Source organism: Callithrix jacchus, chromosome 5 (assembly GCF_049354715.1).
Source record: "Callithrix jacchus isolate 240 chromosome 5, calJac240_pri, whole genome shotgun sequence".
Taxonomy (NCBI): Eukaryota; Metazoa; Chordata; class Mammalia; order Primates; family Cebidae; genus Callithrix; species Callithrix jacchus.
Window position 1 is genome coordinate 132,146,888 of NC_133506.1, and position 24,523 is coordinate 132,171,410.

Sequence of the window (24,523 nt, forward strand, 5' to 3'; positions counted from 1 at the left end):
GACATGGTCTCTGTCGCACAATCTGGAGTGCAGTGGCACACTCTCGGCTCACTGCAACTTCTGCCTACTGGGTTCAAGTGATTCTCCTGCCTCCATCTCCTGAGTAGCTGGGATTACAGGTACCCGCCACTACACCTGGCTAATTTTTGTATTTTTGGTAGAGACGGGTTTCAGGTTGGCCGGGCTGGTCTTGAATTCTTCACCTCAGGTGATCCGCCTGCCTTGGCCTCCCAAAGTGCTGGGATTACAGCTGTGAGCCACCGCGCCCAGGCTCTTTTCTAATATTTTTGATCCACGGTTGGTTGGATCCATGGATATGGAACTCATGGATTTGAAGGGTCAACTTCAGGAAGCTCTAGAGTCAAACACAGCAAAGTTCAAAACCCAGGTCTTCCACGATTGGCTGTGTGTCTGGGGAAGTTCTTGGACTTCTCTGAGCCTTAGTTGCTTCACCCATAAATGAACATGAGCGCATCTAAGAGCTGTTTGAACATTGTTAGCTAAAGCATGTGCAGCCCTCACACAGCTCCTGACATACAGCCGGTGCTCAATGAATGCTAACTTTTAAAATTAAAAACAAAAACCAAAAAAACCTGACCAGGCGTGATGGCTCACGCCTGTAATCCCAGCACATTGGGAGGCCGAGGCAGGCAGATCACTTGACGTCAGGAGTTCAAGACAAGTCTGGCCTACATGGTGAAACCCCTTCTCTACTAAAATTACAAAACTTAGCAGGATATGGTGGCGGGTGCCTATAATCCCAGCTACTCCGGAGGCTGAGGCAGGAGAATCACATGAACCCAGGAGGCAGAGGTTTCAGTGAGCCAAGATCACGCCACTGCACTCCAGTCTGGGAGACAGAGCAAGACTCCATCTCAAAAATAAAAACAAACAAACAAACAAACAAAAAACCCTTTTTAAACAAAGAGATTAGCTTCCAAAAAATAATTTTGAAGTCAGAGTTTCAGGATTTCCGAGTCAGGATATGCATTTGAGAGCCTGCACAGTACCAAACCAAGGTCCACACACTACCAATTGGAGGCAGAGCCCAGGGGTTCAATTTCCTGAGACATCACCTTTCTATGTTTGTTGAAACTCAAAATGCCAGGAACACATCTCCCCTGTCACATGTGTGGTGGCTGCTAAAGAGCCAGAGGAAAAGATAGTCTGGCCCTGCTCCTTCTCGACAGAGTGCTTTGGCCAAATCACTGCACTAGAAGCGCCCCTGCTGTCTGGATTAGCCATCTGTGGACTACTGGTGTGTGTATTTGTGGGTCAGAGTTTGTCTGCCATTGTTTTGAGGGGGGTGTTTTTTGTTTGTTTGCTTTTTGAGATGGAGTCTTGCACTGCCACCCAGGCTGGAGTGCAGTGGCACGATCTCGGGTCACTGCAACCTCTGCCTCCCGGGTTCACGTGATTCTCCTGTCTCAGCCTCCCGAGTAGCTGGGACTACAGGCACGAACCACCACGCCCAGCTAATTTTTGTATTTTTAGTAGAGATGGGGTTTCACCATGTTGCCCAGGCTGGTCTCGGACTCCTGACCTCAGATGATCTGCCTGCCTCAGCCTCCCAAAGTGCTGGAATTATGGGCGTGAGCCACCACGCCCGGCCCTTTTTTTTTTTTTTTTTTTTTTTTTAAAGAGATAAGGCCTTACTATGTTGCCCAGGTTGCTCCTGAATTCCTGGGCTTAAGTGATCCTCCCACCTCAGCCTCCCAAAGAGCTGGAATTACAGGCATGAGCCCCTGCGCCCAGCCTTCTGCCATTATTAACCTCGCACTTAAGTGCCGTTTGCTAACTAGAGAGAAGGTTCAAGTTCACTGAGTTGGGGCCAGCTTTCCAGGGCTCATAGTTCAGAAATTTTTCCAGCCAGTTGTTAAATTGTTGGTAGCATAATGAGGGTATTTACAACATAGAAACCATCAGATGCTGCAAATCATGACTTCCTCCCATTCTCCAGAGCCAGTTTACCAGCAGACCAGTGGTCTTAGCTTTCTTCTCATCCTCCAGAAGGGCTGCACACATTGCTTCCCATATAGAGAGTGCTCACTAAATGAATGACTATTTAGATACGTATTATTGTTATTATTATTGTTTTCTGAGATGGAGTCTTGCTCTGTGGCTCAGGCTGATGTGCAGTGGCACAATCTCGGTTCACTGCAACCTCTGCCTCCCAGGTTCAAGCAATTCTCCTGCCTTAGCCTCCCTAGTAGCTGGGATTACAGGTGCATGCCATCATACCCAGCTAATTTTTGTATTTTAAATAAAGATAGGGTTTCTCCATGTTGGCCAGGCTGGTCTTAAACTCCTGACCTCAGGTAATCCACCCGCCTCAGCCTCCCAGAGTGTTGGGATTACAGGCGTGAGCTACTGAGCCCACCTAAGAATCATCATTTTTGAGCAATGATTCCATCTAAGCATTTTGGAATGCCTTGTCATCCGGGTTGGAGTGCAGTGGTGTGATCACAGCTCACTGCAGTCTTGACCTCCTGGGCTCAAGCAATCCTCCCACCTAAGCCTCATTTAATCTTCAAAACAACCCGAAGAGGTAAGTATTATTGTTACCATTTTCCAGATGAGAAAACTGAAACTCAGGTAGGCACAGGGAGCAGGAACTTGCCAGAAGTTCTTCCAGGTTCAAAGTCCCACGTTTTACCCATGGATCACCCATCCCACCAGCTTCCGTGGGGAAAGCCTCCCTGGGTGCCAGCCCTACTGGCTACCAAGCCAGTCGAGTGATTCTCCTGGTGTGGTGCCAGTGACAAAGGGCAGTGCATGGGGACATCTCCATTGTTGTCACGCCACCACCTCTACCTTCATCGTGCGTCTCTCCAGGTTTAATCTTCCTTCCTTTCCCTCTTCACTTCCCTCTGTATTATCAATGTCTTTGCCTGTATTGGGACTATTTTCTCAACAGGTCCTTGGAAACTCTTGTCTATGGAAGTCCTTTGTGGCCTTGAACTTCCCTCTAAGAGCTCTAGCGGATGAGTAACCTGCCCTCCTGCAAACACTGCAGTAAAGCCTGTGTGTAGGCAGCTGCCTGCCTCAGGGCTGGATGGACACCCTGTTTCCTTTCTCAGTCCCTTCTGATGACTGAACTCTGTACCCAGTGTGGTCAGCTCTGATCTGGAAGCTCCCTGAAGGCAGGACACAGGATTTTCTTGGACTGTTCCCAAGCCCCAGGGCATGTTGGGTACGGGAGAGTGTGGCACGGATGTTGTTGGTGATGAGGTATATTCTGGTGGTTTCCCAATTCTGTTGTGTACAGCCCAGTGCTCTAGTGCTCAGTAAATACTTCCTTCCTCTTTATGCAGAGCACTGGCTCTGTGTTTATTAACGGCATCTCATGCCTGGCTCAAAGAATGATTTTCGTGGCTTGGGCTGTTGGGGCTAGGAAATAGCACTGGTCCGTCATTCACTCTGGAGGTGCTGTGTTTCTGAAGGAGAAGGGGACCTATCAGGGCAAAAAGATCAGGGGCTTTATTATAAACACTTCTCTTCCCAGGACTCGTTTCTTGCTCTCTCTTTTGTATTTTCTCTCTTTTTCACTTTTTTTTCCCGCTATACTCAGCCTTCCTGTGTTCCTGACAATTTCTAAAAGCCTCAACCATGATCTCATCAGAAACTCTGGCTTCTTTTAACATTTCTCTCCCTTCTGCTGAGTCTTAGTCCATTTAGATTTCCTCTGTGACTCTGGGATTTTTTTTTGAGACTGGGTTTTGATCTTGTTGCTGAGGCTGGAGTACAATGGCCCGATCTTGGCTCACTGCAACCTCTGCCTCTTAGGTTCAAGCAATTCTCCTGCCTTGGCCTCCAAATTAGCTGGGATTACAGGCATGTGCCACCATGCCTGGCTAAATTTTCTATTTTTTTGAGACAGAGTCTCACTCTGTGGCCCAGGCTGGAGTGCAGTGGCACCATCTTGGCTCACTGCAATCTCCACCTTCCGATCAAGCAATTCTCCTGCCTCAGCCTCCCGAGTAGCTGGGTTTACATGTGTGTGCCACCACGCCCGGCTAATTTTTGTATTTTTAGTAGAGACGTGGTTTCACCATGTTGGCCAAGCTGGTCTCGAACTCATGACCTCAAATGATCCACCCACCTCAGTCTCCCAAAGTGCTAAGATTACAGGCATGAGCCATCACACCGGACCAGGCTCTAGGATTTAAAGATAACCAAGTGAAAATAGATGCATCCTCTTTGTCTCACAGCCTGGCTGCCTGTGGAGGCATAGAAGTGTTAACATTCACCGACCCCTGTCCTCCTCTACTTCTGGGTACACAGAGACTCCTTTTGCTACTCGCTTCAGGTTAGAAGAAGCCACGTGATTCTTCTGGACAGTGAACCATGAACAAAGGTGTATTGCAGCTACGAGTTGCTTTAAGACCCATATATGCTCCAAAAAATGCGTCATTAGGCGATTGTGTCATTGTGTGAACATCCTAGAGTGTACTTACACACAACTAAATGGTCTAGCCTACTACACACCTAGGCCCTGTGGCATAGCCTGTTGATCCCAGGCTACAAACCTATACAGCATATTACTATACTGAATACTGTAGGGAACTGTAACATAATGATTAAGTATTTGTGCATCTAAACACAGAAAAGCACTTTGGGAGGCCAATGCAGGCAGATCACTTGAGGTCAGGAGTTCGAGACCAGCCTGGCTAACATGGTAAAACTCAGTCCCTGCTAAAAGAACAAAATTAGCTGGGCACAGTGGCTCATACCTGTAATCCCAGCACTTTGGGAGGCTGAGTTGGGCAGATCATGAGGTCAGGAGATTGAGACCATCCTGATTAACATGGTGAAACCCCGTCTCTACTAAAAATACAAAAAAAATCAGCCAGGTGTTGTGGCAAGCACCTGTAGTCCCAGTTACTTGGGAGGCTGAGGCAGGAGAATCACTTGAACCCAGGAGGTGGAGGTTGTGTGAGCCCAGATTTGCTACTGCACTCCAGCCTGGGTGACAGAGCCAGACCCTGTCTCAAAAAATAAAAATAAGAATAAAAATACAAAATTAGCTGGGTATGGTTGCACATGCCTGTAATCCCAGCTACTCGGGAGGCTGAGGCAGGGGAATTGCTTGAACCTGGGAGGTGGAGGTTGGGGTGAGCCGAGCTCATGCCATTACACTCCAGCCTGGGCAACAAGAGTGAAACTCCACCTCAAAAAAAAAAGAATAATAAACAATCACCCATGTACCTGACACAGAATTTAAGAAGTCCAAGATCTCTGAAGCCCCTTAAATGGCCCTTCCCAGATGCATATCCTTCACCAGAGACTCAGTATCCTCCAATTTGCATTAATTGGTCCCTTGCTTTTCATGGTAATTTAATCCTCTATGTGTATATTCCTGAGCAAATGCATTGTGAGTTAGCGAACTGATTCCACTGCACGTGTGACCCAGTCCCTCTCCCCATCTTCTGGTGGGTGAGCTCAGTGGAGTTCTCTTAACAAGGCAGATTCCTCCAAGCAAGGGCTGGCTCTTTTTCTCTTTTCTGTGACCTCAGACAGCGACTCTGACCCGAATGAGCCACCGTAGTTCATAAAGAGATAATCCAGGAAGGCTTTTTAGAGCAGGGAAAATGGAAGCTGGGAAGGATTTGGATAAACAGGAAGGAGAAGAAAGGAAAGTTTTGGAAGAGGGGACAGTGCAAACCAAAGCAAGTTCATAGCCATGATCATTCAGGACGACTGTTGGGAGCCAGTGGGGTCTGGGGAGGTGCTAAACTTGGACAGGCAATGGCTGGAATGGACGTGCTCTGGGCAGTGGGGGAGGGGGTGGGGGGGGCCACATCCTTCATCCACGAAAAGCGGCACATGCTGTCAAGTTGGCCCAGAGACGCCACAGATTCCTCAGGTTAGGCTCAGCTATACTGAGATAACCGACAGTTTTCCTTCTTACCTATACAAAGGCGGCTGCAGTGACTCAAGAAAAATTGCCCTCAGGGTAGTGATATCATGACCCAAATGGGGATTCATCCATCCTCCTGTAGCAAACTGTAGCCCTCAGGCTGCTGCCTGTTTTTGTAAATAAAGTTTTATTGAAAATTAGCCAGACATGCTGGTGCTCCCCTGAGGTCCCAGGTACTCAGGAAGCTGAGGCAGGAGGATGGCTTGAGCCTCGGAGGTCAAGGCTGCAGTGAGATGAGATGGGGTCACTGTACTCCAGCCTGGGTGACAGAGAGCCACCCTGTCTCAAACAAAAAATTTTTTTAGCCGGGCGCAGTGGCTCACGTCGTAATCCTAGCACTTTGGGAGGCTGAGGTGGGTGGATCACCTGAAGTCAGGAGTTCAAGACCAGCCTGGCCATCATGGTGAAACCCCATCTTAAAAAAAAAAAAAATTTTATTGGAACACAACTATCCTTTTTTCTTTTCTTTTCTTTTCTTTCTTTCTTTCTTTTTTTTTTTTTTTGAGACCAAGTCATGCTCTGTTGCCCAGGCTGAAGTGCAGTGGCGCAATATCGACTCATTGCAACCTCTATCTCTTGGATTCAAATGATTCTCCTGCTTCAGCCTCCCAAGTCGATGCTGGGATTACAGCCACCCGCCATCACGCGTGGCTAATTTTTAGTATTTTTTTTTTTTATAAAGATGGGATTTCACCATGATGGCCAGGCTAGTCTTGAACTCCTGACCTCAGGTGATCCACCCACTTCGGCCACCCAAAGTGTTAGGATTACAGGCGTGAGCCACCGCGCCCGGCCAATTTTTAGTATTTTTAATAGAGACAGGGTTTCACCATGTTGGCTAGGCTGGTCTCAAACTCCTGACTGCAGGTGATCTGCCCACCTCAGCCTCCCAAAGTGCTGGGATTACAGGCATGAGCCACCGTGCCTGGCCCCATATTAAAATTTTTTATTTTGTAGTAAAGACAGGGTCCCACTATGTTGCCCAGGCTGGTCTTGAACTACTGGGCTCAAGTGATCTGTCTGCTGCCTCAGCCTGAATAAAATGATTATACTGCTATTTCTTGATGTATCAATTTTAGAAATTATTTACTTTCAATTATAGTAGATCAATATTTACATACTTAAAACTGCGGCCTCCACCTCTGCTTCCCACCCACCATCCTGCAGGCCGCACCCACAGTGATGGGGCTGAGACCTGGCCTGGGCAGCTGAGGGCCTCCTGGGGCACTGGTACATGTCCGTAGTCCCAGCTGCCCAGGAAGCTAAGGCAGGAGGATCACTTGACCCCGGAGGTCAAGGCTGCAGTGAGCTGCACTGTGCCACTGCACTCCAGTCGGAACAACATTGAGACATTGCCAAAAAAAACCAAAAAACAAAAAACGCAGGCCAGGTGGGAAAGCTGTCTCATACCTGAAGTCAGTGGCTGCCACAGCAACAGGACTCTTGTGTTTTGGACACAAGGGTGAAGCTATAGTGGCCTAGCTCCAGGCCCATCCATTTCTGTCCGCTCACCCAGAGAAAGTGGCTGGGAGCCCTGAGTCCAGACAGATAACTAAGGATGCCTAAGAAGGAGGACCCTCCTTAGAAAGCTTTTTCTCTGTCTCTCTCTTAGCAGAGAGTCAACCTCCTGTGTCCAGCCAAGTGTCTCTTTGAAAAGATTGCCAGCGGCCGGATGTGGTGGCTCATGCCTGTAATCCTAGCATGCCTATAATGCCTACCCTGTTGGGAGGCTGAGGCAGGCAAATCACCTAATGTCAGGAGTTGGAGACCAGCCTGACCAACATGGTAAAACCGTCTCTACTAAAAATACAAAATTATCCAGGCATGGTTGTAGGCACCTGTAATCCCAGCTACTTGGAAGGCTGAGACAGGAGAATTGCTTGAACCCGGGAGGCAGAGGTTGCAATAAGCCAAGATCGCCCCACTGTTTTCCAGCCTGAGCGACAGAGCAAGACTCTGTCAAAAAAAAAAAAAAAGATTGCCAGGGTCTCATCTACCATTAGACACACCCAGCAACCAGAGGCAGGGCCACCTTATCACTGGGCTGGAGGGTACAGGACAGAAAGTACTCACCAGTCAGAGTGCTGCTTTTGGGAAATGCCATTAACTGTACTGGGAGTGGTGCGGCCTTTGTCCCTTGTGGGACATGTGACATTTGGCGAAAAATGTAATCTGGTATAAACCAGCAATGAATTCATCACTGGGGGATTAACTATCACCTTCCTGCTGCTTCCAACAGCACAGATAAGCTTTTGTATCTTTTCAGTATCATTGAGGGCTAGTTAAGGGGGATTTCAGGGTGGCCAGGAAAAGTTGAAAGTGAGCCTTAAGAGAGACAGCTCTGGAAGCAGACACCAAGTATCTGGGCTCAAATCTCAGCTCCCTGAGCTAGCGGAGTGACCTTGGACAAATCACTTACCACCCTGATCTCCTTCATTTGCCCATTTGTCAGCTGGGGATTGCACAGTCCCACCTCATTGGGTGGTTGTGTTAAATGACATAACCCAGGCCAGGCGCGGTGGCTCACGCCTGTAATCCTACCACTTTAGGAGGCCGAGGCAGGTGGATTGCTTGATCCCGATCCCAGGAGTTCAAGACCAGCTGGGCAACAGAGCAAGACCTTGTCTCAAAAAAGAAAAAAAATTATGAAATGATGTAATCCAAATGAAAAATTTAGCACAGAGTTGGGCTCTTAGTGTGTTCCCAATAGACAGAGCTGTTCTCATCACCCAGGAAGGCTGGGCTTTGCCTGGGGTAGAAGAAGCCCTTCTGCACAGTCTCCTTCCTCTTTGAGGCAAAAGACTAGAAAGGAAAAAAAAAAAAAAAACGGCCAGGCACAGTGGCTCGTGCCTGTAATCCTAGCACTTTGTGAGGTGGAGGTGGGAGGATTGCTTGAGGCCAGGAATTCAAGACCAGCCTGGGCAAAAATGAAAATAAAAATCAGCCAGGTGTAGTATTGTGTGCTTGTAGTCCTAGTTACTTATGGGGCTAGGCTGGAGGATTGCTTGAGCTAGGCATTCAGGGTTGCTGCTGTGAGCTATGATCACGCACTGCACTCTAGCCTGGATAACAGAGCAAGGCCCTGTCTCAATACAAAACAAAACAAAACTGGCCAGGCATGGTGGCTCACATCTGTAATCCCAGCACTTTGGGAAGGGATTACAAGGCGGTCAGATAGCTTGAGGCCAGTAGTTTGAGACCAATCTGGAACACATGGCAAAATCTTGTCTCTACTGAAAATACAAAAATTAGCCGGGTGTGGCAGCGCATGCCTGTAGTCCCATCTACTAGGGAGGCTGAGGCATGAGAATCGCTTGAACCCCGGGGGCGGAGGTTGCAGTGAGCCGAGATTGTACCACTTCACTCCAGCCTGGGTGATAGAGTGAGACATTGTCTCCAAAAAAAGAAAAAAAAAAGCATAGATTTGCAATGAAAAATAGTAGCAAAAAATAGGTTATGTTAAACAAATAAAGGCTAGCAATAGCATTAGAAATCCACAAAAGGAGAAGAAAACCATCATACAGCCAGCACCTCCTGGACCTGAGCCTCGGGGGAGTGTGAGTCCAGCCTCGCGCAGCTGCCTTGTGCTGTCTGTTTCCATTGTCTTCTTATTGGCCGTTTCCCATTCTCCTTCTCCTCTCAGCACCTTTCCACTTCTCCTGGCTACCTTGTCCTTTTGTCCTGGCATCTTAAATAAACAACAGTAGGGAAGCAAGAAATAAAATTAAAGGATGGAAAAAAGAAAGGAAGGAAGGGAGGAAGTAAATGAGCTTTTGGATCAACCAAACCTGAACCTAATACCAGTGCCACCATCCGTCAGCTGGGTGGGGGGCAGGTGGGGGGAGCAGGGGCCCATGACCTTAAAGGGGTCTCGTGCCCTCTCTGAGCCTCGGGCCTATTGGGAGTTCTTCGAGCCCTCAGGTTCCATCTTCCAGCTTTGTTGGAGCTGTTTGGATTAAGGGAAGTAAGAGGTAGAAATGAGGAAGAAAGGAACAAAAATTATTTTTATTTTTATTATCATTATTTTTGAGACAGAGTCTGTCTGTGTCGCCCAGGCTGGAGCACAGTGGGGCAACCTTGGCTCTCTGAAACCTCCGCCTACAGGGTTCAAGCAATTCTCGTGCCTCAGCCTTCCGAGTAGCTGGGACTACAGATTACAGGCACGCATCACCACGCCCAGCTAATTTTTGTTGTTGTTGTTGTTTAGTAGAAATGGGTTTCACCAGCCAGGCGCCATGGCTCAAGCCTGTAATCCCAGCACTTTGGGAGGCCGAGGCGGGTGGATCATGAGGTGAAGAGATCGAGGCCATCCTGGTCAACATGGTGAAACCCTGTGTCTACTAAAATTACAAAAAATTAGCTGGGCATGGTGGCGTGTGCCTGTAATCCCAGCTACACAGGAGGCTGAGGCAGGAGAATTGCCTGAACCCAGGAGGCGGAGGTTGCGGTGAGCCCAGATCATGCCATTGCATTCCAGCCTGGGTAACAAGAGCGAAACTCCGTCTCAAAAAAAAAAAAAAAAAAAAAAGATGGGTTTCACCATGTTGGCCAGTCTGGTCTTGAACTCCTGACCTCAAGTGATCCAGTCCCCTCAGCTTCCCAAGGTGCTGGGATTGCAGGTGTGAACCATGGCACCTGGCCAGAACAAGAATTTAATGCACTGCAGAGATGGAGGCTGGGAATGCCAATTTTCCACCCTTCCCCCAACCCATTACCCAAGACAGCTGGTGTCCTTTTCTCCCCATCCCTGTGGAGGCGGGAGGGCTCACTCAAGCATCTCCAGTGGAACTCTCAGTGCCCTCCATAGATGTTTTTCGGAAGGGGCCCTTTGAGAGTCCCACAGAAGTGTCAGCTGGAGCAGGAACGAAGGTAGCATGGGTGAGCTAAGACACTCTTCCCCTCCACTGTCCTTCAGTAGCCCCACCTGTGAAGTGGGATTCTGGATCTGGGGGAGGATTGAAAGGAGTTAACAGACATTCAAGTCTTAGAGAGCCGCCTGGCTCACAGGACGTGCTTGGTAACTGGCAGCTATTTGTTATGGTCCGGCTATTGTGTGCCTGTTTCAGTAATGATTCAGCGACTTGCATTCACCACAACCTTGTTATCCGGGAATGGAGGAAACGCTGCTGATTGTTTCTCTTCTTGATTACCGCCTCACCGCTTGTTCTGGAGCCCAGACCATTGATGTAACAAGGATTTTCTTTCTGAGGCTACCACATTTTGTGATTCAAGCCATTTTATTATGATGATGATTTTTTGCGATGAGGTCTTGCTCCGTTACCCAGGCTGGAGTGCAGTGGCAGGATCTCGGCTCACTGCAACCTCTGCCTCCCAGGTTCAAGCTATTCTCCTGCCTCAGCTTGAGTAGCTGGGACTACAGGTGAGCACCACCACGGCCAGCTAATTTGTGTATTTTTAGTAGAAATGGGGTTTCGCCATGTTGGCCACGCTGGTCTCGAGTGGTCCGCCTGCCTCAGCTTCCCAAAGTGCTGGGATTACAGGAGTGAGCCACTGTGCCCAGCCCATGGCATGTTTTTATTTGCTCTATTTGACCTACCATACATTGTCCTCTCAGATGAAAACAATAGTACCTTCAGTTAATAATAACCTTGCATTTAGGAAGTTGCTTTCATTGCATCAGCTCAAAGCCCTCTACTAACATGACCTCATTCATTCTCCCAGGAGTGAGGCGGTCAGAGGTTCCCAGCTATTCATCTCCAGCCAGATTCTCAAAAGCCGAAATACGGATTAAGCACTTCCACCTCTCAGGACCACCAGTCACGGGCTCTCTGGCTCTCCTTCTCCGTTCCCGAGTGACCTTAGGCCCACAGAAGATAACCAGAACCTGAGTCCCTCTGGCTTGGGGGCCTTGCCCTCCAGGCCTCGCCCAGGTACCCACAGCTGGGCCTTGGAATTGTTAAACATTACATAAACGTTCTGGATAAACTGCCTTGATATCCAGGAAATAACAGGTTCGGCAATTTTGGACTCTTGCTTTCCTTGGGAAGTTAACTTCTGAATTAAGACCTACGGGCTCATAAAAGATATTCTACAGCCAAAAGTGTCTCTGCCCAGGGTAGACCCTCCTACTCACGGCCCTGACATGCTTGACACCTGCAAGTACTTGTGAGAACCTGGAGCTCCGCAGTGACAGTACTTCCTTGTTCTGGGCTGCTTGCGGCCTCAGCTCCCTGGCAACGTGTGCTGCCGGCTGCTCACTTTTGTTTTCACCTTGCAATTACTGGACTGGAAGGCTGCAAGCTGTATTGGACTCTCCAGCCAGTCGCCAGATCCCAGCCCATGTGTACTTCAGGGCATCCAAGTGCAACCACGGCAATTCCCAGGAAAGAGCTGACTCCTACTCCTTCAAAACAAACAAACAAAAAACTAAATGGAATGAGCTCATTATAGTACCTGAATTTGTTTTTCATCAGTACAGAAACATTAACGTTAGTTGTAATCTTCTTGTTTGTAAACTTTAAAAATACATATTGTCAAGTTTTCTTACATGGAGACTTAAATCCAATTTAGGCAAAGTCAAGATAGAACCACAGTGTGCTTTCTTATTATAAGCCTCCTTCTGTTCTGCATACCTTTAACTAGTTAAAATATACTCTGTAATTAGTAGTTCGGATCAAAAACTAAGTTCTCCTGAAACAGAAACTCTAACAGTGAATCCTTAACAATGTTTATCTCCCTAATCTCTTCTGCCCCTTCCCCAATCTGCTTAAACTCCTAGTTCTTTTCCTACCCCTACAATTCCCAAACACAGCCCTGAAGATCAAACCCTAATCCAGAAGATGGAAGCTCAGCACATATAAACACATTTGGGGCCGAGCATGGTGGCTCACATGTGTAATCCCTGTGCTTTGGGAAGCTGAGGCAGGAGAATCACTTTAGTTCAGGAGTTCAAGACCAGCCTAGAAAACATAGTGAGACCTCATCTCTACTAAAAATTCAAAAATTAGTCAGGCATGGTGGTGTGTGCCTGTAGTCCCAGCTACTCAGGAGGCTGAGGCAAAGAGGATCACTTGAGGCTTCGGTGAGCCATGAGCATGGCACTCCGACCCTGTCTCAAAAACAACAGCAGCAACCACATTTTGGGCTTTAAAGGGCTACGACTGAGAAAAAGTATCTGTGTAGAAACCCTCACTGTTTTTTATTGTTTATTTTTATTTTGTAACAGTGGAGTCTGTGCTATGTTGCCCAAACTGGTGTTGAACTCCTGGCCTCAAGTTATCCTCCTGTCTCAGCCTCCCAAAGTGCTGGGATTATAGGTGTAAGCCACCCCAAACCTAGACTCCACCCATTGTTTTTTAAAAATATGGTAAAAATTAAAGCTTCATCTTAGCTTTCGTGACAAGCAAGAGATAAAAAAAAGAAATGAAAGCTTCAGTTAGGTCAACTGATTCAACCAGAAAAAAATCCTTGGCTTGGGATATTGGTCACTGAGAAAGTCTCACTTTTTCCCTTGCATATCAAATTTATTGTGCATAAATCTTGGCTTCCATCTTCAGAGAGCAAAGTCTTTGGTCTAAAAACGTAGGGAAAGACTGCTCGATCCTTGTGGTGGGTAGTGATTAAAAGAGGGGAGGATGAGGATTCTTAGGGTGCAGGTAATGTTCTGTTAATTAATCTGGGTGTTCACTTGATGAAAAGTCTGGAAGCTGTACCTGCGACATCGCACTTTCCTAATATACATTATATTTCAATCAAATATTTTTTTAGAACAAATTGGACTGCTTTAAAGTTATTTTAAAAATTACATGCTTTTGATGCTCTTGAGACTTGAGCAGCTGCAAAGGTTCTGTTTTCTATTTTGATCATTCTGTTTCTCGAGATGACCACATCTTTCAGAGGAAATGAGTCAAAGCCACTCGGTCTTGCTTTTCCAGCTGAGCATGTTCTGTTTCAATGAAGTAATGAATGAACTTGGCAGCACCACCCCCTAGCCTACAACAGCAAACAGAGGGCCCTTGGCCAATCAGCAGGCACTCTGGGTTTTCAAGTTGAGTTCAAACAGGACCGTGGGAGGCCAATCAATACCTTCGGCCCCGCCCCGAACGCCCGGCTGTGGCCAATCACGAGGCCAGATGAGCCAAAACACAGCGGCCAGCCAATGCCGGGAGCCCCACGGTGCCGAGCTCCGCCAATGGGCGCGGCCGGGCGAAAAGAGAAACAGTGCGGGCCCCGCAGGCCGCAGGATTCGAATCGAACGTCCTTACGGGAGCCTGGCGCTGGCGGAGCGGCGCGCCGGCCAATCAGCGGCGGCTCCCGAACGTTGGGTCGCCCCGGCCCCGCCCCGCACTGTTGTTTGTGGTTCGGCCGGGCCGCGGGAGCCGAACCACAACATTCGCCTGGCGGGCGGCGGCGGCGGCGGCGGTGAGCGCGAGCCACGGAGCCTAGGGCGGCTGGCCTCCCGCGCCCGCTCAGCCCCGCGTCTGCGTCCGGCCAGAGCCGCCGGGCCCCGCGCCGCGCCATGTCGGTGAACATGGACGAGCTGCGGCACCAGGTCATGATCAACCAGTTCGTGCTGGCCGCGGGCTGCGCGGCCGACCAGGCGAAGCAGCTGCTGCAGGCGGCCCACTGGCAGTTCGAGGTGCGAGCCCGGCCGCGGGGGTCGGGGACGCCGGGCGGCGGCGGTGGGGGCGGGGAGCGCTCCTGTCGGCGGCCGGGAAGCCGAGCGGCGACAGCGAGCCGGTCTCACGCGGGTCCGGGGCTGGGGCCGGGGATGGCTCCCTCTGCACGTGGGGCAGCCGAGGATCTGGAGCTGCGGGCCCGGCACGGAGGCAGGGGGAGCCGGTGGGGGGCCGGGCCGGGCCGCTGCGCTTCCTGCTAACGCCGGGTCCGGTTGCCACTACCCTGTTTGTCCGCAGACCGCGCTGAGCACGTTCTTCCAAGAAACCAACATTCCCAACAGCCACCACCACCACCAGATGGTAAGCGGCGGCGGGCAGGGGCGCGGGCCGGGGCCGCTGTCAGCGCGGCAGTGACAGCCATGTTGCCGGGGAGCGCCGCGCCGCGAATGTAAACAAAGAGCCAAAATGTCTTCCAGGAAAGAGCGGCTCCTGGGCCGGCGGTGGCGCTTCCAACTTTGGGGCCCGCCTCTCGGGCTGCTGCTGCTTAGCCTCGGGACTGGTGCCCAGCACTGGGCCCTGGGGGGAAGGGGCGCCAGAGTTGGTGGTAGAAGGGAGGGGGAGAGGGCCGGGGGCCTGGCGAGGGGCTCGGGAGCTGGGGGACCCTAGGGCCAGGGGATGGGGAGGGGGCTCGGATGATGCCCAGACTTCTGGGGAACTGGGAAACCCGGACGAAGGGCCCAGGGAGGGCGCTGGGGTTGTTTGTGTTTATGGGGAGCCCCTCGTGCTGTTGAGTGGCAGTCCCCCTCCCCCTCCACACACACACCCAATGCTACTGGGAACAGGAAAGGCACGAATCCACCCTGGCTCAGGAAGCCGGGCTCTACCCACAAAGATCTGTTCACCCTTCTGAAGCCCAAGGGGACTGGGAAGTTGGAAGGACATACATCCCCCAAGCCAGGAGGACACACAAATTTTGACCTAAGATAAGGCCAGGAATGTGCCTTTAATCTCAGTGTGTCGAGCTCCACCAGCCCAGCACACAGAGAAATGGCCCCGGTCTGGATTTGCTTTAACTCTGGCCCAGGCCCCAGCCTTTGCCCTCCTGGCCATGGGGTACCCTGCTTTCTTGAGGCCAAGGACATCCCTCCTCTATCCTACCCCCCTAGTTACCTATTAGCCCTGCTGGGGGAGGAGGGGCTGGGCTCAGCGATAGGGATCTGAAAACATTGTTCCCCAGGAAGGCTGTTGTGGCTTCTAGGGTGAATTTTTGGCGTTTTTAACACTTGGTGTCCTTGCGCTTGGCTCTCTGTTTTCATCTAGTCACCGAGGACAAGTAGAGGGATCCATCTTGACCATTTAAACTAGTTTTTCTCTTAGAATGGCTGATGCTGTATATGAATCAAGTAAAAATAGCATTTGAGTATGATTTGGGCATGGCACTGGCCACAGGGCTCTTAAAAACACGAGAGGATTTGGTCTCCAGGAGACACCCTCCCCTGCACTTGACCATGAGAAATCTCCAGCTCCCACATGTGCTTGAGCCTTGAAGCTCCCTGCCATCTCCTGTCAGAGGGCCCCTGAGGTTTCCCCCCACCAGCTGTGGCCATTTCAAAAAGCTCAGAACTTCCAGATACTGCAGCCATTCGGAGGGGCCAGGGACAGAGAGGCTCCCCAGGGAGAGCTGGTGTGGCCTCCTGTTTAGTTCCTCCTGTCCCCTGCAAATCCCAAGGAGATGGTAAGTCCCTTTGGAAGCATCCCTCAAGGAAGGCGGCAGGTTTTGTAACACATAAGCAGTGTGTCCATCAGTGCCCAAGTGTGAGTGCCTCAGCCTCAGGGTTGAGGATACTGTCCCTGCTCTCAAAAAGTTCGTGTTTTTTTTCATCTAATTTTATTTTTGACAAAGGGGCGGGGTGGGGGGAGTCTCTCTGTGTCACCCAGGCTGGTCTCAAACTCCTGGCCTCAAGTGATCCTCCAGTTCAGCCTTCCAAAGTGCTGGGATTATTATAGGTGTGAGCCACCACACCCAGTTAGCAATGTCTTTCTTTCTTTCTTTTTTATTTTTGAGATGGAGTTTTGCTCTTGTTGCCCAGGCTGGAGTGCAGTGGTGTGATCTTGGCTCACTGCTACCCCCGCCTCCTGGGTTTAAGCGGTTCTCCTGCCTCAGCCTCCCCAGTAGCTGGGATTACAGACATGCACCACCATGCCTGGCTAATTTTGTATTTTTAGTAGAGACGAGGTTTCTCCATGTTGGTCAGACTGGTCTCAAACTCCTGACCTCAGGTGATCAGGCCTGCCTCAGGCTCCCAAAGTGCTGGGATTACAGGTGTGAGCCACCCGGCCTGGCAATTTGTTTTAGACAAAAGAAATCAAAAGAAAAATTTTAAACAAAAAATAAAACACTAGAGACCAGTAACAGCAAAATGGGAAAACCAGAAATCATGAGTAATTGACAAATGATTGTCCCATAGATTAATGCAGATTCCCACAGGTGGAGGAAGCTTCCGAGTTGATCAGGAGTGTTTCCCAGTTGGAAGTGGAGAAAAGCACAACAGACTTGAAGTGGGTGCAGGGGACACTGGGTTCTCTTGAGAACTGGCCAAGGGGGCTTTGAGCATCTGGTTCAAAATCCTGATTTGGCAGAAGCAGAGAAAAGCTTCAGAGAGGATCAAGAACTTGCCAGAGCTCACACAGGCAGGCCAACACAGGCCTGCAGCCATCATCGAGGTGTTCTCTGGTGGCTGTTTGAGGAGACAGGCCTTGCTGCCTTGGGGAACTGGGGAAGTCGGTCACGATGCCATGATGCAATTGGCCTCCACCCCCACCCTTCATTCATTGTTTCCTGCTGCCGAGAAGTCAGCCCCAGAGGGTGGGAGCGGGGGCAGGGAGTAGTGGAGGGAGGAGGGGAAAGGTCGGGGTGGGGCCAGGCCTCTGCTTTGAGTCCTTCGGCCTCCCGTGGGGGCCCCTAGGGAAGGCAAGGGTCACAGCTCCCTTGGTGCCCTAGGTGCTGACGTGGCGTGGGGCTCAGTGAACAGGGTGGACTGGTGTCCTCCTCCCTTGTATCTTATACCCCCACCATAAGATGGTGTGAAAGCTGGGTGTGAAAGCTCCCTCTTTTTTTTTCTTGAGAGGGAGTCTTGCTCTGCCACCCAGGCTGGAGTGTGTGGTGATCTCGGCTCACTGCAACCTACATCTCCCAGGTTCAGGCAATTCTGCCTCAGCCTCCCAAGTAGCTGGGATTACAGGTGCCCGTCACCACACCCAGCTAATGTGTGTATTTTTAGTAGAGACAGGGTTTCACCATGTTGGCCAGGCTGGTCTCGAACTCCTGACCTCAGGTGATCCACCTGCCTCGGCCTCCCAAAGTGCTGGGATTACAGGTGTGAGTCACTGCGCCCGGCTGAAGATCCCTTTTTCAAGGTAAAGAGCACCCCCAACTCCTGTGCCTGGAGGAGGGGCCAGTGTTGCTAAAATTAGGAGACATTCAAAGGACTCCCATGGCTTCCTGGGAAAGGGAGAAAGTGGCTTTGAGGTCCCCGCCAGCTTTGTGTGGTCTTGTTCTCTCTGCTATCTCTCGCCCATGCTGCTGGCGAGGTACTCCTGGATGGCACTCCAATCCCTGCCCCCAGGCTGCTGGCAGAAGACAGTAGATGGGGGACTGTAGCTACCCAGGAAGAGGGCTGAGGGGCTGTACACACTGAGAAACTGCCAGTCTCCAGCCAACGGCGGGCCAGCTGTGTGTGGCCTGAGGCTACAGACACAGGCAATTGAAATCCCTGGTTTCTGTCCTCAGGGAGACCAGATATAATGGGGCTCTTGACCCTGTCTGGGCAGTGTGGCTGGTGGATGTGGAGAGCTTGGGCCAGCAGACCCGGGAGCTGGGGAGTTCCTCTTCTCAACTTGCACTCTGCTGTGGGTGCATTTTCGGGCCTTCACCACTAGGCCCCAAAACTTGACTTCTGGGCCTCAGTTTCCTCATTTGTCACAAAGGGGATAATTGAAGCCACTAAGTGTCATTGTTAAAAGATAAGGGGAAAGGCTCCAAGACCTGGTGGCTGTCACCCTTAGTGTGGTATGAACCCATCCACACACCGGGTTGGCAGAGGAGGGAGAACCTCCCCGCTGGCCGCTCTCCCTTGCCCAGCAGCCTGAGAACATCTGAGGGTGGCTGGTGGAGCAGCCACCTGGTCTCCTTGCCCAGGGAAGGCAGGCACAGTGGTGTCCTGGGCTGCCCCCTTGCCCTCTCACTTGAATCTGACACCTTAGCTCCTGGGCGAAATTAACCATTTCCTCCTTGGGGTGTCCTTTCCAGGCCTTATGAAGCCTCGTTGGTTTTGGTAAGGTTCTTGGGTTTTGTTTGTACTGGCTCAGGGGGAGAGGGCGCTTTTGTCCTATGGAAGCTGCTTAAATGAAGCTGAAAAGTGGGAGTAAAGGAGGGGCTGACCTGGGTGAGCCCCATTCAGTGGCTTGGGGGCCCTGAGGCAGTCTCCCCACACTTGTGTTCTCTCCCGCAGATGTGCACTCCCAGCAACACCCCTGCCACACCGCCCAACTTCCCCGACGCACTGGCCATGTTCTCCAAGCTCCGTGCCTCCGAGGGCCTGCAGAGCAACAGCCCCATGTCAGCGGTGGCCTGCTCTCCGCCTGCAAGCTTCAGTCCCTTCTGGGCCTCATCCCCGCCCAGCCACCAGGCGCCCTGGATCCCGCCCTCCTCCCCCACCACCTTCCACCACCTCCACTGCCCACAGCCCACGTGGCCCCCAGGAGCACAGCAGGGGGGCGCCCAGCAAAAAGCCATGGCTGCCATGGATGGTCAGAGATGAGACTGGACGCTGCTGGGCGCTGGGCTGGAGCTGGGGGCAGCCCAGGGTTGTGGGGGACACAGGAGGGCTGGGGAGGGGGAGCCGGGGAGGGCGGGGGTTTCCCGAAGATCGCACTGGAAGATTTTATAAAAGAATTTTTGTGGGTGGGGGGGATAGTAAACTTCCTGGGCCATTTGGGTCCTTCAGGAGTTTTTCAGGCAAGTTTTTCTCTCTTTTTAATATATAACTATAATATATATGAATATATAAATATAACTAATGTCTGTGAGAATGGGCCTGGCACAGCTGGGGTGCTCAGGGCTGTGGCTGCCTCCTCCACCCGAGTCTTGAGGGTAGGAGCGTGCTGCAGAGCCAGTGGAACGATGTTGGGGCACAAGGCAACTGTCAGCTGCCTCCTCCCACAGTCGTGCCTTCTGGAACCTGGAAGAGGACCCCGCTGCCGCTACAGGCAGAGTCCCAGGAGGGCCTGAGGCCAAAGGTGTGGAAGGCCCTCTTGGCATCGGGTCTCCTCCCCAGCCCCCCCCACCTCTTCCCCACCTCCAATTGCTTGTCGTGGCCCCATAGCTCCTGTCACCCCGTCCCCTGATGAATGTGCAGGGCTGATGTGGCACTGAGGAGCTGACTGAGGGCAAAGGTCAGGCTCTGCCCGGTAGGGGCCTCAGCTGCCCCAGGCATTGCGCCGCCCACTGTGAGTCTCAGGTCCCAGTGGAGGGCCTGCCTTTGGGTTTAGTTCCCAAATTGGAATCCCATCTCACCAGGGTGAAATTTTAATTTAAAAACTTAAAAAGAGACTTTTCTAACTTCCTTGGTTTGTGGTGCTTTTACTTCCATTGGTGGGTGGATCGGTCTCCTTGGAAGAGGGGTGGTGGGGGTCACTTGCCATTGGGCTGGTCTGGGTGTTTCTTGCTGTGTGGTCACAGCAGGGGCTCTGGCAGTGCAGGCAGGGTCCAGCTTGGTGTGGAGGGGAGGAGGGGCCGGAGTCCATCCTGAGTTTCTGTGACCTTCCCTTCTGGCCCCATCGGTGTTAGCTCCTACCTGCAGAGCCCTAGTGAGGAGCACTGGAAGACATTTCCATCTGCTCTGGGGAGAGCTGCCCCTTCTAGCTGGGGGTGTCCTGATGCCCCCCCTCCCAGGCCCTCCTAGCAGGCATCTGCTAGCTGGGCTCATCTCTGATAGTCCTACCCTCGATTCCCAGGGTTGTGTGTCCCTGTGGGCTGTGGAATAGCCATGACCCAAAGGTCAATTAAGGCTGTCAGGGAGCCATAGACAGGGTAGGTCCCCAGAGGGGCCTGCTTCCACCTGCCTCCCCATAGCCCTGCAGGGTCAGCATGTGTGAGGCTGCCGGTTCTGACCCAGCAGCCCAGCCTGGGTGGTCCTGTGGTGCTGGAGGTCAGCTGCGTGGGGAGCCTGTCCACCTGGTTGATGGGGGTGACAGCCACATGGCTGGGATGCCCCCTCCTGCCCTGACCTTCACCGCCACACTCAGTCCTGGCAGCCCCTTCTCGTCCTGTCCTCCGGCCTCGCCCTCTGCTGCGGTCTAAGGGGCCCAGGCCCTGCTGGAACACAGGCAGGACAGGGGTTCTCGAGGTTCAGGCCAGAAGTGAAGTGAAAATCGAGAGGGACTGGGCCCAGCACACCCTCTCCCCACCCCCGCATCCTGCCTCCAGGACTCCTGGGGCCCCTCCCACGGTGGGGCAGCCCCTCCTCCAGTGGAGTGGAACGGTGGGCCCTGAGGCCCCTCCACCTCAGCGTGGGACACAGACATGCCGTGCTTGGAAGCTGGGTTTGTCCTTTCAGTTTTGTTTCCTGGTTGGAAACCCCTGAGACTCCTCCCCTTCCCCTGCCCACCTGTGCTTTCCCAGGCTGGAAGGGGCAGCCCCTCTCGGCAGGTGGGTGGTTACGCTGTGACATCCCCAGGCTGCCTGGGTCTGGGATGGGGTCCACCCAGGTGTGGGCCTTGCTCAGGTGCGGGTCTTGCCCAGGTGCGGGAATGGTGGGGGTTGGCCTGGCTGGCTTAGGGAATGTCGCTCTGGGCCCTTCTGTGGGTGTGGGGAAGGCCTGGGTGGTGAGGAGGACTAGGCTGTGCCTCCCTGCCAAGCTGGTGAATTTGGCTTTAGACCCAGGAAACTGAGCCGACCTTCTGACATTTCACAGCCAAGGTGGGGCTGAGAGCAGCAGGTGCCCAGCCGGAGTGGGGGAGGGTGGCCCTGCTCTGCCTCCTGCCTGGGGGGACAGGGGCTGGGGCAGGGGGTGCTCGCTCGGGATTCCGCTGTCTGAGCAGCTCCTTTCTTCTGTGCAGCCCTAAGCACGACCTCATGACATGAAGATTGGCTGGGTCTCCACAGAGCAAGCCGAGGGAGCACCCACCCACCCAGCCAAGCTTGCCCCGCTTTACCTACACCAGGGTCAGGGGCCAGAAACCTGTTTCTGGGCTCTTTCTCGCCACACTTTCCTTTTCTGTGTGATTCTGTCTTCTCACACCCCAAATCGAGCCGCTTGCTCCAGAAATCCCTTCTCCATGCTGGGGCGTTGGGAACTGGGGGTGGGGGAAGCCCCATTCTCAACTCCAAGCACTTCCTTTTCTCTGTGGGGGGCAGCCTCTGGGGCAGGCAGGCCTTGGTGATTTCAGGGCTTTATAAACATCAGGGTGGGGGACCACTTTCATCTAATGGGGGACCCCTAGAATCTGGCTGAAGCCCAAGCTCAGGAGGTCAAGAGACCCCTGGGTCCCTGGAGCTTCAGGTGGGTTGTGGCCATGGAGGAGGCTCATCGCTAGCAGTTGCTGCACTGGCCTGAGCTTAATACCACTTGCATGCCTCTGTCCCCTCACCTGCCAAGTGATGGGGGTCCCTTGCCTGCAGGTGTCGGGGGCTAGAGCGGAGGGAAGCAAATCGTGCCAAGCAGGGGGCTCACGCCACTCTCCACCCCCCTGATATTTTTTGCTCTGTATCTTCCTGGGGAGGAGGGGGATGGGGAAACGGCCACAGCCATGGCAGCTCCTGGTCTGAGCCTTCAGGCCCTGGCTGTCTTTGCTGCAGCCCACTCAAGGGACAGCAGTGGAGGGCAGCAAACAGAAACTGGCCCAGCGTGCTGCAGGGGTTCGCCTCCGGCCATTGGCACTACTTCCCTGGAATCCCATGCCAGGGGTCAGGAACCACCTTGAGCCAGCAGCAAGAGCAAGCAGGCAGCTACCACCCTCACCCGCAGTGTGCTGGACACTGACTGCACAGCCCCCGCCCCCAGTGGAGAAGTCAGGTCTGGAGCCAGAAGGCACAGCACCCTGGGTCTAGCCGAGGTCAGGAGAGAGCTGGTGGGGTGAGAGCAGGCCCAGCTGGTCCCAGGGCCCGGAGTTTCCCTGTCCCCAGCGCAATGTCCAGCCCTCCTGAAGCCCCAGCACCCTCGGAGAACAGAGGCTGAGGACTCACTCTCAGGCTACAAACCAGACCTGCTGTCCAAGAGAAGGTCTGCCGAGCAGGCAGGCCTGGGGTTGTCTGGAGGCACGTGAGGGGCTGCCTGGCCAGCAGTGGGCACTTCCCTCTCCCTCTGTCTTCCTGTCAGAGAAGATTCACCACACCAAAGCTTCCTCCTGAACGTTTATTTACACCTCTGCTCACTGAGCATTGGAGGACCGAGGCCCCTGGGTGGGCTCCTCAAGCCCCTCCCCAGGAAGCATGTCCACGAACCTCTCTGACTCCCCGTTTGCCACCTTGGCAGGGCTGAGTGGGTGCGCTGTGTTCAGCAGGGGGAGATGCCCGTCAGAGGAAGGTCTGCCTTTCTGTTGACGCAAAAAACCTGCAAGACAGGGGGGCTGAGGTTGCTCGCCACATTCCCCACACCCACTGGGCCACCCCAGCCTGCCTAAAGCCCAGGGAAGTTAGGAGCAGTTCTGTCTGCCGGCTGGGCTGAAACAGGCTGGAGAGGAGCTGCCAGGGCTGGGGTGCACGGCACAGGCTCTTCTGAGCTCCTAAGCAGTCATGAAGTACCCTTCATGATCTTTGTGAATGAAAAGTAAGTGGCTGGGCGCGGTGGTCCAGGCATGTAATCCCAGCACTTTGGGAGGCTGAGGCAGGCAGATCATGAGGTTAGGAGTTCAAGACCAGCCTGGCCAATATGGTGAAAACCCCATCTCTACTAAAAATACAAAAATTAGCCTGGTGTGATGGTGGCATGTGCCTGTAGTCCCAGCTACTCTGGAGGCTGAGGCAGAAGAATTGCTTGAACCCAGGAGGTGGAGGTTGCAGTGAGTCGAGATCGCACCACTGCACTCCAGCCTGGGTGATAGAGCAAGACGACGTCTCAAAAAAAAAAAAAAGAAAGAAAAAAAAAAAAGAAAAAGCAAACATATCTCAAAAAAAGAGAAAAAGCAGCAAACAGGTTTCCTGTTAATACAGACACTAGGTGATATCAGGCCAATAGGTACAGGAATTTTTCATGACTACCAGTCCCTCTCCTGCTTCCAGAGCATTTCAGCGCCCTCAGAGTAGACAGTGCAGCGTCTGGGAGAAGGGAACTAAGTACCCCCAAGAAAACAGTTCTGGGAGCCGGGGTGACAGTCCTGTGCTCTCCTCCACTGAGACCTGTGGCTCCCAGCGCGGCCTCTGGGCCAGAGGGCTTGGCTTTGAACTCCAGCTCTGCTGCATGCTGGCTGTGTGACCCAGAGCAAGGAGCTTCAGGGTCTTCACACAGAGGCTTCACCTCTCTGTGCCTCAGTTTTCTCAGCCGTAAATGGTGCTAACAATGGTCCCTACCTCAGTGCTGCTGCATGGCTTAAAACTGGCTCATCCGTGTAATGCTCCTACACTAACTCCCTGGCCCGCGGGGGCCCTGGATGACGGCGAGGAGCCATCACCACCACAGCCACTGCTCTGTTGTGATTTCCTCCTTCCTCAGCCACAGGCTCTCAGTGAGGGCTGGAGTGATGTTGGAGCATCTAGCCTAGGAGCAGGGGATGGTGGAGGCTCTGGGGGTCTCTGGACCTCCCACGGGCACCCAACAAGGTATGTGGGTACATTTCTGTTTTACAGCAGGGAGGTCTGCAGCTTTTATTAGATTATCTCGGGGCGGGGGGGGCGCCTAACGCCAAGAAGCACTAACCCAGCACTCCCTGGATGACAGATGAGGACACTGAGGTCTGGAGAGGGAAGAGACTTGCTCAGGGTCACCTGGCAGTGATCCAGCCTCCTGGCTGCAGGGCCTTTGTGGCT

The 24,523-nt window shown here is 52.5% G+C and overlaps 2 protein-coding genes across 2 annotated transcripts in view; one reads left to right on the forward strand and one right to left on the reverse strand.

Annotated features, from left to right (window-relative positions):
• The first annotated feature begins 14,121 nt into the window (after nucleotides 1-14,121).
• UBALD2 (UBA like domain containing 2) lies at nucleotides 14,122-20,123 on the forward strand. Its single transcript, XM_008997776.5, has 3 exons — nucleotides 14,122-14,519; nucleotides 14,797-14,859; nucleotides 19,011-20,123. Exons 1-3 carry the CDS (start codon nucleotides 14,400-14,402, stop codon nucleotides 19,317-19,319), a joined length of 492 nt encoding a protein of 163 aa, XP_008996024.3. The 5' UTR covers nucleotides 14,122-14,399; the 3' UTR covers nucleotides 19,320-20,123.
• A 2,776-nt stretch (nucleotides 20,124-22,899) lies between these two features.
• Nucleotides 22,900-24,523, reverse strand: part of QRICH2 (glutamine rich 2) — a 28,363-nt gene continuing 26,739 nt past the window's right edge. The window contains exon 19 of the mRNA XM_017972865.4: nucleotides 22,900-23,111. Within this exon, the coding sequence (XP_017828354.4) occupies nucleotides 22,930-23,111 (182 nt within the window). The 3' untranslated portion in view covers nucleotides 22,900-22,929. The remainder of the gene's footprint in view (nucleotides 23,112-24,523) is intronic.